This window comes from Opisthocomus hoazin, chromosome 26 (genome assembly GCF_030867145.1).
Source record: "Opisthocomus hoazin isolate bOpiHoa1 chromosome 26, bOpiHoa1.hap1, whole genome shotgun sequence".
NCBI lineage: Eukaryota > Metazoa > Chordata > Aves > Opisthocomiformes > Opisthocomidae > Opisthocomus > Opisthocomus hoazin.
This window is the reverse complement of record NC_134439.1, coordinates 6,143,800-6,160,165: the sequence shown is the minus strand read 5'-3', so window position 1 is coordinate 6,160,165 and position 16,366 is coordinate 6,143,800. Positions and strand designations below refer to the sequence as shown.

The 16,366-nt window shown below is 60.9% G+C and overlaps 1 protein-coding gene across 1 annotated transcript; it reads left to right on the top strand.

Annotated features, from left to right (window-relative positions):
* Window positions 1–3,276: 3,276 nt before the first annotated feature.
* LOC104337689 (alpha-2-macroglobulin-like protein 1) lies at window positions 3,277–15,884 on the top strand. Its single transcript, XM_075443416.1, has 36 exons — window positions 3,277–3,511; window positions 3,946–4,129; window positions 4,532–4,694; window positions 5,003–5,055; window positions 5,726–5,746; window positions 5,899–6,052; window positions 6,200–6,284; window positions 6,385–6,517; window positions 6,601–6,715; window positions 7,439–7,548; window positions 7,706–7,870; window positions 8,022–8,249; window positions 8,571–8,628; window positions 8,712–8,857; window positions 9,108–9,257; window positions 9,431–9,643; window positions 9,898–9,994; window positions 10,239–10,392; window positions 10,558–10,783; window positions 10,860–10,986; window positions 11,272–11,393; window positions 11,586–11,637; window positions 11,890–11,964; window positions 12,123–12,299; window positions 12,490–12,571; window positions 13,199–13,355; window positions 13,501–13,575; window positions 13,762–13,918; window positions 14,009–14,226; window positions 14,321–14,536; window positions 14,612–14,736; window positions 14,832–14,922; window positions 15,045–15,113; window positions 15,216–15,318; window positions 15,491–15,532; window positions 15,813–15,884. Exons 1-36 carry the CDS (start codon window positions 3,438–3,440, stop codon window positions 15,848–15,850), a joined length of 4,455 nt encoding a protein of 1,484 aa, XP_075299531.1. The 5' UTR covers window positions 3,277–3,437; the 3' UTR covers window positions 15,851–15,884.
* Window positions 15,885–16,366: the final 482 nt, after the last annotated feature.

The window sequence follows — 16,366 nt, the reverse complement described above, 5'->3', positions numbered from 1 at the left end:
AGAGGGATGGGGACCAGGCAGCACCTGGAAATCAGTGCAAGGTGCCCCCAGAAGCCCCTCGGTGTGACTGCATCCCCTCCCTGGGGCATCGCTTGTCCCCCCCAAACCCGGCGCTGTGTCTGACCCTGGGTACCAAGCCCCGTCTGCCTGGATGGCTCCCGCCTGCACGCTGGGTAGGGGGAGAGAAGTGCCAGGCAGGGCTGGGCGTTCACTGCACCATTTTCCACACCTGATGGTGTGACTCGCACTGGGGTTCACTCGTGGGCTTGCTGGGTTGCTATTTCCAGAGGCTCCTGCAAGCTGGCGATGCCATTCAGATGCAGCCAGCGCTGGAGAGGGGTCCAGGGCACAGCGTGTGGATGGGGCGGGCAGGAGGTCCAGGGGATATTGCCATGGGTGAAGAGCATCCTTGATGATGAACTGTGAGACAAGGGTGCAAGATTAAATGGTCCATACCTGGTGGTGTGTGTGCACGGTGTCCTGCCAGTGCTGAGGGGAGTGTGGGGAGAGAGCTCCGTCTCATGGCTGTGTGGGATGCCCAGGTCACTGCACGTAGAGCATCCCTATGGACACCATGGCTTCTCCATGGGGCACAGTGCTGGATGGTGTGAGGAGCATGTGGCAGGTGAGAGTTACACCACGGTGGAGCTCTCCCTGCCGTAGGGATGAGCAGTCAGTGCACAGGAGGAGCACCAGTAAAGCCCAGAAACCTCAGAGGGCAGAGGTGCCTGGATTTTGCCCACCCGGAGCAGGAGAGACCTCCCCACGGACTCCAGACCATGGCACAACCAGATCCAGCCACCAGCTACCATCACCCCTGGCCTGTTGCCTGCAGCCAGGCAGGGTTTTGGTCATCTGCTGGCTCCTTCCCAGCCCAGCAGCTCCCATCCCAGCCACTCCAGCGTGACAGTAGGGCAGGGAGAAGTGCACTGGGTGGCTGTCCCCAGTGCTGGGAGCAGGGTGGGCAGGCTTCACCTCTGATCTTCAATTAAGATGTGCAAACTGTGGCCAAACAAGGGCACAGCACTCCGGTTTGGCATCATTCCTGCTCTTGGGAGTGGCTGACTCGTTCTGGAGGAAATTCTGCAAAACCATGGAAATCATCCACCTAGATGGATACCACTGGGAAAAAATATTAGCAACTGAAAAGAGGCTTCCCATGAGTAACAACTCACCGATCAGGAACTGTCACGTGGAGATGGTCAAGGGCAGTGCGCACATGTAGGATCCAATTTCCCAGAAAGCCCCTTTATCCCCTTTCCTCCTGCCAGGGCTTCCTACATGCGGCTTAGTCTGTCAACTCTGAGCTGGCTTGGCAGTCCCACCGCGTGCCCATCACCGTGGGTGCGGTTTGGCTGCCCAAAAGCTTGAACCCAGCTGACTCTGATCCCGGTCTCACACGTGCTCTGTTCCTGGTTTTAAAGCCTCCAAAACCGATGTGAAGGCAAAGTGTAGCTGTCCCTCTGCTCCCAACCCCGTTGTACCCCACCAGACAGCCACGGTCCTGAGGGCTGGCAGCCTCTTCCCATCCCTTCGCCTGACCCGGCAGGAGCCTGCAGCAGCAGGGTTGAGAGGAGGACTCCGAACCCCAGCCCTGCTCCGCAGCAGCCCTGCCATCCCGTGGGGGTCGGGGGCTGCCCAGGGAGCAGCCGCTTTGCTCCCCACTGTGGAGTTGTGGATTCCCTTGAGCTGGTGCCAGTGCAATCCCTCGGAGAGGGGACCAGGGGACCAGCGCAGGTGAGCTCACCCGGGGCTGACAAAAAGCCCTGGGAGATCGGTGCAAGCCTGGTGGCTGGGCATGGAGAGGATGCTCAGGGCTGACCCGAGTGCAGCTCTGTCCCTGTACCCGCTCAGCCGGGGGAAAAATGAAGAAAAATGCAAGTGGGATAAGGGAAGTGGAAGTGGCAAAATGTTTTTCTTGCAAGAAAGCTCCCTTTCGTCAGGCTCTTGCCCACCATCCCTGACCAAAGCCAGCCCCACGTCCCAGATCACACTTTGTGTTAGGGGCTCAGTGTTCCCCCTTAATGCTGTCTAAGAGGGGCCCTACCTTCACTTTGCTTTGCTGAATAAAAAACTGAGACCAAACCAGAGAAAACGTGCATTGCATGGGCAACAAGGCAGCAGAAGAAACAGAACACCGTGGGGTCAGTGCTGCCTGGTCAGGAGGGGCTGGGGGACAACTCGCTTTGGCTCCTGCTCCGACGCTACCAGCAGCACCGCAGGACAAATCCTCCGTGAGATATTTCACCTCGGCAGCCCCACAGGCACCGATCAGAGAAGAAAACCCCAAATCACCCTCCCCTCGGCCACGCTGCTCACGGCCCCTGCTGCATCCTGCCCCGTGCCCTGAAGGGCTCGGTGTGCCGATGGCCCCAGGCTCCTCGTCACGTTGAACCGTCCCTGAGATGCCTGCTGGGCCACTGACCCCTGCCCACATCCCGGGGCTTCAGGATGGGCTCTGGGCCACGTTCCTGCCTTGTGTCCACGGGGATGGCAGCGATCAGCCTCCTCCGGACACCGACATGCTGCGGGGCTGCTCCCAAAGGGCAGGGAGCAGGGAGGTGAGCAAAGGGCCACATCCAGCAGCACCGGAGCAGGGCAGGCATGGGGACAGCAGCCGTGGTGATCCAAGAGCCCGCGGGAAAGGGGTCAGCTCCAGCCGTGGCTTCTCGCAGCGCTGCTTCCGCCTCTCCCTGTGTCCCCAGAGGGAAGGGGACTGCAGAACCCCGGAGCAGGGGATGATCTCAGGACACGGTATGGCTGTTGTGGAGCTGCCTCAGCTTTCCTAAATCCCCACTGGGGCATAAAGAGGCAGCTCAGCCCACCCGGCCGGTGTCCGGCTCCCAGGCACACTGCCTGGAGGAATGACAGTGGGTGGCACTGGCACAACAGCCCAACGCAGGCCTGCTCCTGTGCCCATAAGTGATGTGATGAAATTGGAGGAAACTGGGCAAAAAAGACAGCCTGAGACCTGTGATCAGTCCACATAGATACTGTTTGCTTAAATTTTAAATACCTGGAAACAAGCCCTTCTGAGAAATCACCACCAACTCACAGACTGTTCTCATAACGTGCTTCCTACTTCCATTTTGGGGAACTCGTTCCCCCTCCCTCCTGCCATCACTTCCCAGCAAATCAGTGTGTAGGTGGGTCCTGCCCCCTGGTTTTGAACCTCTATAGCCTATGGGAACCTTTCCTCGAATTGCAAAAATCCGCAAGAGCCTTGAACCCAGGAGGCTGTGGGCAGACGGTAAACATTGCCTTGGCTACATCTGCAGATCCCCGCTGGATCCCTCCGCCAACCCTTGTTTGCTCGCTGGATGGAAAGCAAAGATCTCATTTCAGAGCCTGCAGCAGAGCAGACGCAGGTCTACAGCAACCCAACACCTGGAGAAGGAGTCTGTGGCCATCCCTGACGTCTGCTTGAAGCTGCAGACATGAGGTCCCCAGCTGCCCTGCCCGCCCTGCTCCTCCTCATCCTGCACCTCACCGCCACGGCATCTGCAGCTCCGTAAGCCCTCTCTGCATCTGTGTGTCCACATCTGGTGGGAGGGCATTTAGTCTCGGCTCCTTGGCAGTGTGTTTTGGGAGCTAATCCTTCCTACGCATGGAATTGTTGGCCAGGGTGGAAATGCTTGGGCTGGTGGGTTGTCCCTGCCCATGAACACGAAGGGCTTGGCACCCGGGGGCTGGTGGGGCTGGTGGCTCTGGGATGGTTTATTGTGGGTGCTGCCTCGTTTGCAGCCAATGTGTGAGCAGAGCCTTTGCTTTGCTGAGCTGAGCAGTCAAGGGGAGCCCAGAAGCAGAGCAGAGAGGCTGGGGAAGGTGGCCTTGCTCCCCAGTACAGGTTCCTGTGTGCCCAAGAGCTCTTCAAGACCTCTGTGGGGTCTGTACTGGGATGTGCCTCATCCCCACGCCTCTCACGTCAGGACTTCTCCTTGCCAGGATTTATGTGGTCACGTCCCCAGCTGTGCTCTACCACCCCTACACAGCAATGCTGTGGGTTCATCTCAGTGGCCTCCACGAGCCTGTCCAGATGACCGTCCAGCTGCAGAGAGCAGACCATAACATCACCCTGCTCGAGAGGAAGGTCCAGGAGCCTCATCTGTACCTGAACATCACCTTCCCCGTGAGTGTCACCCCACACACAGCCAACTGTGTGGAGCGGGATGCCCTGGACACCCCACTGTCTCCACGCAGAGCAGTTTCCACCAGCTCCCCTGAGTGTGGGGCTGTGGTCCCACGTGGGGCTGGGAACAGGTGTGACTTCCCCATCTTTTGGTAGGGTCTCACCCCCCACGCAGGCAAAATGACTCTAGACTAAGCCCAGTTATTCTATGGCTGAAATAATGCGCCGGTAGCAGACCTGCAGACTAAAGCAGGGTTTTGGGGGGACGTTTCTTCCCAGCCCCTGGCTTGGGGAAGGTGTGCCTGTGGGTCAGGAGTGCTCTGGGTCACCAGGACCAAGCAGAGCATCCTGGCCACGGCATATCCCTTGTCCTCACCCGGTGCCTGGTGTTTCCCCTGGCAGGCTCCAGCCCCTGCCAAAGGGAAGGAGGAAATCGTAGACCTGCACATCTCAATCCAGGGAGGTTCCCTGGATGTCTCCAAGAAGAAGAAGGTGATGCTGAGAGCCCTGGAGCCTGGGATGTTCATACAGACAGACAAGGCTGTCTACAAGCCTGGACAGGAAGGTGAGGGGGGTAGGGTGGACCACCCTGCTCTGGGCTGAAGGACCTGGTGGGAGAGGGGTACAGGAGGATCAGCCTTGCTCCTGTGCTGCATAGAAATAGGAGGGCTCATGCTGGGATGTACTGGGACCCCCAGCACTGGCCCAGGGCAATGCCAGGACACGCTGGCAGCACTGGGGGCTGTGCTGCTTGGGGGGCAGCGCCCCACTGCAGGGCTCAGGGTGGATTTCCATCCACCTTCCCCATGGGGAAGCCCCCTCCCTGCGGATGCACCCACCGCTCACTCCTGCATCCCCGCTTGCTCTTTCCAGTGAAGTTTCGAATCGTCTCTTTGGATAAAGACTTCACTCCCAGCAATAAGAAGGTGAGAGCAGGGCTGGGGAAGGGGGAGGCGACAGGGTTCCTCTGCACTGCCCTCTCACAGCCTCGGCACGCCCGGGAGAGAGGTGCGGGAGTCAGCCAGTGCCTTTCCCCTTGGGAATCGTGCCCCTGCCAGCTCTGCCTGGATGACTGCGCTCGCCAGGGGCAGGGATGCCCTGTGTTGTTCACCCAGGCTTCAGCAGGCTAAGGAAAGAGAAAGCAGAATTGCACAAGTGACACAGGAACGTACCCACTTAAACTTTTGGTTAGGGATGTAGCAGTGACGGGTGGGAAGCAGGGAAAGTGCCACTGATATCCATCACGTCATCAGACGCCAGGATTACAGGCGAGATCAGTCTCTGGCACCCCCGAGCCATCATCTGGGCCTCTGGAAATGTAGGAGGTTGCCAGATGAAGTGGTTGCTGGCATCTTGCGAAGGCTCTGGGAGATCCCACCTCTCTATGCTGTGCTGGCAGCGCCCTCGGCTCATCCCAGCTAGAGCCACCCCCAGGCTCAAAATCAATCCCGAAGAAAATCAAAGGGTTGGAAGGTTCACAGCATCCTACAAACAACCCTCACTCTACTCCATCCACGGCTCCATAGTCCCCACCCTAGTGAGACCCCAAGGACAGCTTTGAATTTCTCATCTAACCATCTTCTCTTTGCCTTGCAGCTGCCCGTTGTGTTCCTGAAGGTCAGTCTGAGAGATGGAGGGAGGCTCCCGGGTGGTGTGGGCTTGGGAAGGCACCTTGGCTGGGACAGGAGAAGCGTAACGCAGCCGTGGGCTGTTTTATCGCTGAGTGCTGGGGTCCCCGGGGTGCTGACGCCGCGTGTCCCTGTGTGCAGGATCCCAGCGGGAACCGCATCGCACAGTGGCGGGACGTGAGCCCGCGGCAGGGCATCGTGGACCTGTCCCTCCCACTGGCTGCAGAGCCAGCCCTGGGCACGTACATCATCGAGGTGGAGCGGAAGAGCCACTCCTTCAGTGTGGAGGAATATGGTACGCGTGGACCGGGAGGTGCATGGGGATGGTGACCCACCTCGGCATGTCCCTGTGGGCAGCGCGTCTTGGGCCCCCTGGCCACCCAGGCACTGTTGTCCGTGTTCTGAAAGTGACAACCCTCTTTTCCCTTTGCTTCTCCATCAGTGCTGCCCAAGTTTGAGATGACCATCGATCTCCCCGACGTGGTGCTGGAGAAGGACAAGAAGTTCCAGATGGAGATTTGTGGACGGTGAGCCCGAAACAGGCTGTGCTTGGAAGAGGGAGGGGATGGGGGGGATCTGACATGGTGCAGTCCATCAGGTACACCCTCACCACCCTCCACCCAACAGGTACACCTATGGGAAGCCCGTCCAGGGGAAGGTCCAGGCCAGCTTGTGTCAGCCCTTCAGGAGCATCAGGATCCTCCACAGTCTTCACAGCACCCCCCAGAAAGAGATGAACTGCATCGAGGTTAGCGGGAAGGTGAGCACAGCTGGGGAGCGCGATGACTCTGGGACAGCCCCTTCCCGGGACTGCTGCTGACGGGGTTGACTCTCTCCCTCCAGACTGAGAAGAATGGCTGCTTTTCAACAGAGGTTGTGTTGGCTGCCTTCAACTTGACCAGCCCCAGGTATGAGAAGAAATTCCAAGTCCAGGCATCGCTGGTGGAGGATGGAACAGGTAGGGATGGTGGTGTTCTCCTGCTTGGGAATGGGCATTGCTGCTGGTGCATAGTTTTGCCTTCATCCCCACGTGCACTCAAATGCATGGGGGTATTGGTCTTCTCTGAGGAAGCCCCAAAAGCAACGCTGTGATTTAGGGGTGCATGTGTGGAGGGACCGGGTCCAGGTGGGTATGTGAGCCAGGTCAGCCAGGCAATACCTCTCATTCTGACCAGAGAAATGGTCAGGAGGCAAAAACACCTTTCCTAGATCCAGCAGCTCTCCCAACGCCATGGCTAGCAGGGTCTCAAGTCCTTGCAATGCAAAAGCGGTGGCTGCACCCACTCTGGTGGCCTGGCTTCATCCTTTGAGCGAATCTCTCACGCTCCACCTCGGTCACACCAGAAATGACTGCCAGTGGCTTGGCTTCAGAAAAAAAATGAGAAGACCAGGGGTTGTCCCTTGGTCCACTGGACTGAGGTGGCCCTGCAACATGGTGCTTGGTGAAGAGCCTTTTCTGCACCCTCTGCAGCCAGCTGCACCCTGGTTTTAGGTCTAAAACGTGCCGTAGAGGTTTTGCTCCTCTCGTAGGACGTGCAAACTGTGCTTGAAGCTGCCAGCTGCAGAGGGAAAGCCTAAAACCTTCAGGGACCTTTTCTGCACCGTGACAGGGGAGCCGGCAGCAGCTAATCTGTGCCCTGTGTCCCCACAACACCCTCAGCTCCCCACTCCCTCTCCACAGGGCTGGAGCTTAAAAACACCAAGAGCTGCAAGATTTTATCCGAAATCCTCACTGTCACTTTCGAAAACACCGATGATTTCTACAAGCCTGGCATCCCCTACACTGGGACGGTAATGGAGGGGGGTCCCCACACCCCACAGGGCTCCCCTGAACCCTGCTGCACCTTGTCCTGCTCCTGCTGACCCCCCAGCCCTGTTGTCCCACCCCTGCCCTCTGCCCCATGCCTACAGCCCGACCTGGGGCATCTCCCCCTCCCTCCCAGTGCAGATGCTGCTGAAAGGAGCCGACGGTGCCGTGCTGCCGCAGAAGCAGCTCTTGCTCGTCGTCAGCCAGCAAGGAAAAGAAACAAGACAGACCTTCCTGACAGACAGATCGGGGAGAGCCTCCTTCGAGCTGGAGACCTCTGGTTGGAGCGGCAGGGTCTCCCTGCGTGTGAGTGACCCGTTTCCCACCCCTCAGGGCTCCCAGTAGTACAGGGCTCGGCATCTCTCCAAGCCCGCATCAGTGATGCCTGGTGCTGGGACCAGCACCTCATGGGCTGCTGGATGGCTTCACCACCCTGATTTCTACTTCCATCGCTCAGGGTCAAGTCAATGAGACAGCTCACACCCAGAACGACGGCTCAACAGTCACCTACCAAAATGCCTACGCGTACCTCAGTCGCTTCTTTTCGGCGAGCAGCAGCTTCCTGCGGATCCGCCGGCTGGAGGAGGAGCTGTCCTGTGGCCAGTCCCAGAAGCTCTGGGTTGACTACATCTTCAGCAAAGAAGCTTTGGGGACTGACCTGGAGAGCCTGGATATGGTCTTCCTGGTGAGCCGTGGCCCAGGGAGCGAGGGCAGCAGGCATTAGGGCGGTTGTGTGTGAAGGTCCACATCTACACACACGTTCACAGTCGCGTCCCTGAGGACAAGACAATGAGCAATCTGTCCTGGCCAGACTGAGGAATCTACACTTGTTAGTAGAGGCATCTGCTGGTACTGTTGGACCCACATGCCAATGGGAGATGTTGGTGGGGCTGGAGACTGGGCAAGGTCAAAAACCATCCCAATATTCTCGCCTTTGGGTCCATCCTCCATCAGGGCATTTCCACACTCAGTATCAGTTTTGTTATTCCCTTCTCCTCCTCTGCAGGTCCTGGCCAAGGGGACCATTGCCACCATCCTCAGGAAAGAGCTGCCTGCAGAGGCTGGTAGGTCCCAAAGCATGGACAGGGTGTGCAGGGCTCTGCTCTCCATGCCCAGTCCTCATCTCCTCTCCTTTCCCATGGCCCAGGGCTGAGAGGCTCTTTCTCCTTGGAGCTGCACATCGACCCCGAGCTGGCACCCACGGCCAAGGTGCTGGGCTATGTGGTGCTGCCCAACAGTGAGATGGTGGCCGACAGCACCAAGCTCAAGGTGGCCAAGTGCTTCCCCAACAAGGCGAGTGGAGGCTGCTAGAGATGGGGGAATTCTCCATGGCTTGTCCATAGCTGCATGCCTGAGGTCCATCCTGCTCCAGATGCATCGCAGCATCACAGTCTCTTTAACCCATTACCTAATCCCGAAACCCTCGAGCCTGATTTTATCCTTATCTAGAAGAGATCTCCACATCCATGTCTTGGTCCTGCTCCTCCGTGGGAGGTGGCTCCCCCTCCCGTGCTTGTCCCCTGACGCCCCTGTCCCTCCCCAGGTGAAGATGGCTTTTTCGGAGGACAGGGCTCTGCCCAGCTCGGTGCTGCGGCTGGAGCTGGGGGCTGCCCCAGGGTCCCTGTGCGCCGTCCGTGCCGTGGACCGCAGCGTGCTGCTCTTGAAGCCTGAGGCTGAGCTTAACACGGAGGCGGTGAGTGGTGGCACTGGCAAGGGCCCCTTCGCAGCCCAGGGACCAGCTGGGGACGGGAGGGGAAGAGATGACATTGGCTTGGACCTCCCCTACGGGAACTCGGTGCTGTGGTGGCTCCTGGGCAGGGGGTAGGTGTCTGGCTGGTTTTGTACCTAGCACCCATTTATTCCCAGGTGTACAAAGTGCTCCCTGAATTCGATTACCCTGCAAGCGTTCAGGACCCACGACCCTGTTCAGCATTTTCCTGGGACTATGCCCCTGACTATGACATTCCCGGCATCCCGTTTGGACCGAGGCAGCAAGACTTCTTTCCCCCTTCAAGGAGGCATCACTTACTTCCCCATCTTTGGAGGCATTCCGAGATGGACACCTACAAATTATTTCAGGTAGAGGCCCACCTGTGCCTCCTGGTTCCTATTTATCCAGGAGCCAGCTGTGGTTTGCTCAGGGTGCCAGGAAAGCACAGCAATGTCCTGTGAAAGCCACGCTTGTGGCAAAGGTCTTTCCCTTTCCCACACACCTCAGGCTTTGGTTCTTCTCCACTTGTCACCTTCTGCAGCCCTATGACTATTTACTGCTGAGATGGGGATATTCCTCCTGCTGGGTTTTGGAGACGGATGACATCTTTTCTTTTTCACAGAACGCAGCATTGAAACTTTTCACGAATGCCAAGACCAGTGGTGTTTGCAAAGTGAGGTTCGGCTCGCCTGGAATAGCCCTTCCCCAAGGTCCTACAGGTCAGCACGTTCCTCAGCTTGCTCGCTCCGCTGAGCCTTCTCGGGAGAAGAAAGCAAAAAGCTGGTACTCGGTCCTGGCTCCTGTGTCCTCAGGGGGACTCAGAGCCAGCCTGAAAATACACTCCTCATCAGAGGGATTGAAGAGGATTGAGAAAGAATTTGGCCACCTTTGGGCTGCCTGCGGGAGAGGTCCAGTTGAAATGCAGACACCTGTGGACCCTAATTTTTGCTCTGCCTTTTCCAGGTGGCTTTAACTCCCATGTCACCTACTTGCGTAAAGAAACTGATTTCCCGTTCATAATGGGCCGTAGTACCCAAGACACTGCAGTCCAGGAAGAGCCACCAGCACCCCGCACGTATTTCCCAGAGACATGGTTGTGGGACCTGGTCCCCATGGGGTGAGTGAGGGCTGGTCCTCTCCCCACCTCCCCTCCTGGACAGAGGGAGTTTGGGGACCTCATGATGGCTCCTTCTCCCATGGGGAGAGAGCCAGCCCAGCTGGGGATGACACCAGCTGTGGGTGAACGTGGTGGCATGGCCTTATGATGTTCTCCTTCCCGCAGGGAGGAGGGCTCTGCAGAGGTGACGGTGACGGTCCCCGATGCCATCACCGAGTGGGAAGCCGGGATGTTCTGCACGGCCCCACTGGGCTTGGGGCTGGCCCCTGCCACCACCCTCACGGCCTTCAAGCCCTTCTTCGTGGAGCTGGCACTGCCCTACGCCGTGGTCCGCCACGAAGCCTTCACCCTCGTGGCTACTGTCTTCAACTACCTGCGGCAGTGCCTGCGGGTGAGTGGAGCTGGGGAGGGGGCCCTGGGTCTGGGGTCCGGCGGGGGCTGATGGAGCTGTGGCCGTGGTCTGGCAGGTTCAGGTGACGCTGGTGGAATCGGTGGAGCTGGAGGTGTCAGTGAACACGGACGAAGTGTACGGTGGTTGCATCTGTGCAGACGAAGCGAGGACCTTCCGATGGGGCGTGCGAGCTACCAGCCTGGGTACAGGGCACCGGCACTGTGATGGGATCCCCTGCCCTGCTGTTTGGGGACCCCTTTGGAGGATGTGGTGGTGGAGAGGACAGGAGCAAATACGTGCCACCTGGGAAGCTCGCCTCCACTCCACTCCCACCCTCCTCACAGTCTCCCAGCTCTGCTCCTCAACCTGGTGACCCCCATCCCAATCCAGCCAGCCCCACACAAAGCTTCAGGTCTGATGCAAGCCTGTGAAGCTGCGGTGTGGACTGGGGGTTCCATGGGGACTGAGCACCCCTCTTGTATCCGCAGGGGAGGTGAACATCACGGTCAGCACCGAGGCCTTGAGCTCCAAGGAGCTTTGCGGCAATGAGATGCCTGTGGTGCCAGCCCAGGGGCGCGTGGACACCATGATAAAGCCCTTGCTGGTGCAGGTCAGACAGGTTATGGAGGAAGAAAGTGGGATGGGTTTAGGGACAGGTTCCAAGCAGCCCTCAGGGTGCAGTGGGAGGACTGGGAGGGGGACAGCATCCAGCCCTGAGCCCAGGCTGCAGGCAACACCCAGGGGGACAGGGGGACACGGCTGGTCCCTTCTCCTGACGATCTCTGATGCTGTTTCCCCACAGCCCGGGGGGATCCTGGTGGAGAAAGCGCACAACTCCCTGCTCTGCCAGGAAGGTAGGACCGGCCGGGGGTGTCTGGCAGTGCCATGGGGATGTGGAGCAGGGACAGTTGGCCACTGGTCATGAAAGCCACCAGGCCAGAGGACCCAAGGACATCCATGGGTCTGTAGTGGCTCCCGGCTGAGATGCCCCAACTCAGCCTTGAGCCCAGGGCGGGTCAGAGCAATATGGGGGCAGGTGATGGTGCCATGGGGCCAGGCCAGGAGGAGCTGAGCATCCCCACTGTTGTTCCCCTCCATCCCCACAGATGCTGAAGAAATCTCCCTGGAGGTTCCTGCAAACATCTTGGAGGGCTCCCAGCGAGCCCACGTCACCGTGATGGGTACGGGACAGGCAGGGGTCAGGGAACCACCTGGGGCAGGAATGGTGCAGAGCTCCATGGCCCAAGATCAGCAGGAGCTGGGACCACCTGGAGCTGAGATGGAAGGGGATACAGGGGACACGGCCACTGACAGTGCTCCCCACCTCCTCCTGGGACAGGTGACCTCATGGGCAACGCTCTGCAGAACGTGGACCGCCTCCTGGCCATGCCCTATGGCTGTGGGGAGCAGAACATGGTTCGCTTTGCCCCCAACATCTACATCCAGCAGTACCTGGAGAAGAGCGGGCAGCTGCACCCTGACATCCGCGCCAAGGCGCAGGGCTTCCTGCAGAGCGGTGAGCGTCCCCGGTCCCTTCCTCTGCCCGTCCCACCCTGCCTTGCTGTCGAGGGACTCCACTGCCCCACACCCCCCCTCCCCATTTTCTACCTGTGCCCTGGGGTGGGTCTGGGCTGCAGGCTGCCTCTAGGATCCCCTGGGGATGCAGAGACCGGCATGTAAAGACCATCCCCATCTCCTCCCCACAGGGTACCAGCGAGAGCTGCTCTACAAACACGACGACGGCTCCTACAGCGCTTTTGGGAAGAGCGATGCCACGGGCAATACCTGGTGAGGGACCAGACGGGGCTCGGGCAGGCTGTGCAGCGGCATCCCTCCGGGGAGCGGCCGTCACAGAATCCCAGCATGGTGGGGGTTGGCAGGGCCCTCTGGGGGTCACCCAGCCCAACCGCCTGCCCAAGCAGGGTCACCCAGAGCAGGCTGCACAGGACCTTGGCCAGGCGGGGCTGGAATATCTCCAGAGAAGGAGACTCCACAGCCTCCCTGGGCAGCCTGGGCCAGGGCTCCATCACCCTCAGAGGGAAGAAGTTCTTCCTCGGGTTCAGCTGGAGCTTCCTCTGCTTCAGTTTGTGCCCGTTGCCCCTTGTCCTGTCGCTGGGCACCACTGAACAGAGTCTGGCCCCGTCCTTCTGACACCCACCCTGCAGATATTTATAAACATTTATTAGGTCCCCTCTCAGCCTTCTCTTCTCCAGGCTGAACAAGCCCAGCTCCCTCCGCCTTTCCTCGTAGGAGAGATGCTCCAGTCCCCTCCTCATCCTCGTAGCCCTCCGCTGGGCTCTCTCCAGTAGCTCCTCATCTTTCTTGAAGTGGGGAGCCAAGTCCCGGGGCTCCTCCTTCCATGCAGCGTACCCCAGCCCTGCTCACCCATCCCTCCGATGTCCCTCTGCCTCGCAGGCTGACAGCGTTTGTCCTCAAGTCCTTCGGGCAAGCCAGAGCCTACGTGGCCATCGAGGAGCGGCACATCACGGACGCGCTGCGCTGGCTGCAGAAGCAGCAGCAGGAGACGGGCTGCTTCCGCAGCGTGGGGAAGCTCTTCAACAACGCCCTGCAGGTGGGTTGGTGGGGTGGGACATGGGGACATGCAGCCAGAGCCAGACTGGCCCCAACATGTCCCCGGTGTGTGGTCTAGGCAGTGGGGGAGTCCCTGTGCTGGTGGCACAGCATGGCTGGACCCATCTCCCACTGTCCCTTTGCAGGGTGGCGTCTCGGATGAGCTCTCGCTGTCAGCTTATGTCACGGCTGCGATGCTGGAGCTGGGGTTGTCCCCAACGGTGAGGATGACCCCATCTTCCCCAGAGGGGCTGGTGGGGTGGGGACGGGTGCTGGGGCAGGGAGTCTGGCTGTGCCAGGCCACCTCCTCACCCGACCTGGGGGCAACTGGTCTCACTGGGCAGAACTGGGGCGTCTGAGCGATGCCCACGCCTGTGGTCTGGTTCGTGACCCCAGTCCCATGCCAGGACCCGGGGGTGAGCTCAGCCCTGCAGTGCCTGGAGGCTTCGGCCACGGAGGACCCCTACACGCAGGCGCTGCTCGCCTACGTCTTCGGGCTGGCGGGGCGCGGGGAGCAGCGGCAAGCCCGGCTGCAGAGCCTGGCCCAGCACAGCGTCAGCGCAGGTATCACCCCCTGCCCGGGTCACCCCACCCCACCCCCATCCCCCGGGACCCCCGGCGCAGGGGACTGAGCCCCAACCCGCTTCTCCCCAGGGGAGCAGCTCTACTGGCAGAGGAAGGGGAAGGCTCTGCCCCCCTCGCAGCCCTCCTGGGCTGCCGCCGCGCCGGCAGAGGTGGAGATGACCGCCTACGTCCTCCTGGCCTACCTCTCCCAGCCCCAAGTGTCCTCCGCCGACCTGGGCACTGCCTCCCAAATCGTCCGCTGGCTCAGCAAGCAGCAAAACCCCTACGGGGGCTTCGCCTCCACGCAGGTACCGGCACCAGGGTCCACGGGCTGCTCCAAGCATCGCCCCTCTGCCTCCGCAGTCAGGGGTGACGCTGGCTCGGTGCTTTCTCCACGTCCAGGACACTGTGGTGGCCCTGCAAGCCCTGGCCAAGTATGCCAGCTTGACGTACAGCAGCAACGGAGACTTCACGGTGACGGTGACGTCCCCGACGGGCACGGCGCAGGACTTCGCGCTGCACAGCGGCAACCGGCTGGTGCTGCAGCGGGCGGCTCTGCACGAGCTGCCAGGGACCTACGGGGTGCGAGCCCGCGGGCAGGGCTGCGCCCTGGTGCAGGTGGGTACGGCCCCGGGGGTCCCCGTCCTCGCACGGTGCCCGCTCGGTGGCTCGAACCCTCCTGTGTCACCGCAGGTGACCTTGCGCTATAATGTGCCACCCCCTCCGAGCGTGGGGACGTTCGACCTCCGCGTGGAGACGGAGCCCGGGGAGTGCACGGGGGACGCCAGCGCCCGCTTCCGCCTCCTCCTCCGGGCACGGTAGGGGCTGGGGCTGCCTCCCGGGTTTGGGGGGGCCGGGAGCCACCGAGGAGGGAGGGCAGACCCCAAGCCACCCCGGGGCTCTGCCCTCGCAGGTACACCGGGGAGCGTCCTGCCACCAACATGGTTGTCATCGAGGCCAAGCTGCCATCTGGCTACATCCCGGACAAGAGCTCTGTGGTGCAGGTGAGATGACCCCGCTGCCCCCGGGACCCCTCTTGCCCTGCCGTGGCACCCACCCGGGGCGCTGGCCCCATCTGGGGCACCCACCAAGGAGCTGTCGCCCATCCTGAGCCGTGTCCCTCCAGCTGAAGAGGCAGAAGCTGGTGAAGAAGGTGGAGGTGCAGCCCGACCAGGTGACGATTTACCTGGACCAGGTGAGACGCGGCACGGGGATGGGAGCAGAACCCCAGTGCTGGGGCATGGGGCTGCTTCCCTGTCATGGACGGTGGCACCTCACCCTTGGGCCATCTCCACAGCTCATGAAGGAGGAGGAGACCTTCGCCTTCACCGCCACACAGGACTTCCCAGTGAGGAACCTCCAGCCGGCCACCGTGACACTGTACGACTACTACGAGACGGGTGAGCCTGGCCAGAGACGTGGCCCCGGGGTGCCTGGCCCTGCTGCCACCTCTTGCGACCCCAACGGCTCAGAGGGCGGCTGGCCGAGCTGTCAGTTCACATTGACGAGCTTGGGCTCGTTAACGGGAGCAGCTCGCCCCGAGCCCCTCGGTCACCGTCCTTCCCGTTGCAGGTGACCGCACGGATGCTGCCTACAGCGCACCTTGCAGCTCAGGTAGGGGCAGAGGGGTCACCCCACCATGGGGACCCTGACGGGGACACCCCAATCCCAGAGGGCAAACTGGGGCTGTGCTGAGCCCCTGGATGCTGGGGAAGGAGGGCAGCGAACGGGGATGGAGGAGCCTGGCCAGGACCCCTGGATCCATCGATGGGGACTTGCTGGCTAGAGCTTGTGGGACCACAGGTCCAGGCTGTGGGGTGCAGAGAGGAGCTGTGCCTCTTTGAGGGGGCTCAGACCCCCATCAGCCCTGCTCATCCTCCTGTGCCCCCCGCAGAGCTCCCCTCCACGGGTTTGGGGTCACACAGGGGATGAGACGCCCAGCTCCCAGGGACGGAGGGGCCGGGGGAGGCAGAGGGGCTCTCCTCTCACAGCGCACCCGTGTCTGATTTTGAAGAGGCTGACGGTCAGGAGCAGAAAAACTTCTAGCGCAGCCTGAAGCCCGGCAGCTCATCCCCTCCGCTCGTCCCAGCTCCCTCCGCCACCGAGCACTGGCACAGCCGACGGTCTCCGCTCCCACCCTGGCCATGGCCCTGACCCTCCCCGGGGGCAGAACATGGCCCAGAGATGCTCCCAGCACCGCCGGCACAGGGCATCCTGGACTTGGTCGCTTCTCCCCGCAGCGCAGCCCCCGGCTCCGTCCGAGGGGCTGGCGCAGACCCGGGGGCACAGACATCTCGCTGCTCTGCAAGCCCCTGCCACGGACGTTTGACTTTGGCTGAGCAGCCATGCAGTGGCTTTAGAGGGACAGCCCCATGCATCTCCCCTTTGCCACCCCGAGGGAGCTCTGGGGCACCAGGCCTGGCCCCGCCACCCTCAAGACCCCCCCCT

Bases quoted from the DNA above. Each gene is read 5' to 3' on its own strand.
- LOC104337689 (XM_075443416.1), top strand. From the start codon at position 3,438: ATGAGGTCCCCAGCTGCCCTGCCCGCCCTGCTCCTCCTCATCCTGCAC. The intron at 8,250-8,570 runs GTGAGCCGTGGC...CCTCCTCTGCAG, and splicing joins GCCTGGATATGGTCTTCCTG to GTCCTGGCCAAGGGGACCAT. The intron at 10,784-10,859 runs GTGAGTGGAGCT...GTGGTCTGGCAG, and splicing joins ACCTGCGGCAGTGCCTGCGG to GTTCAGGTGACGCTGGTGGA.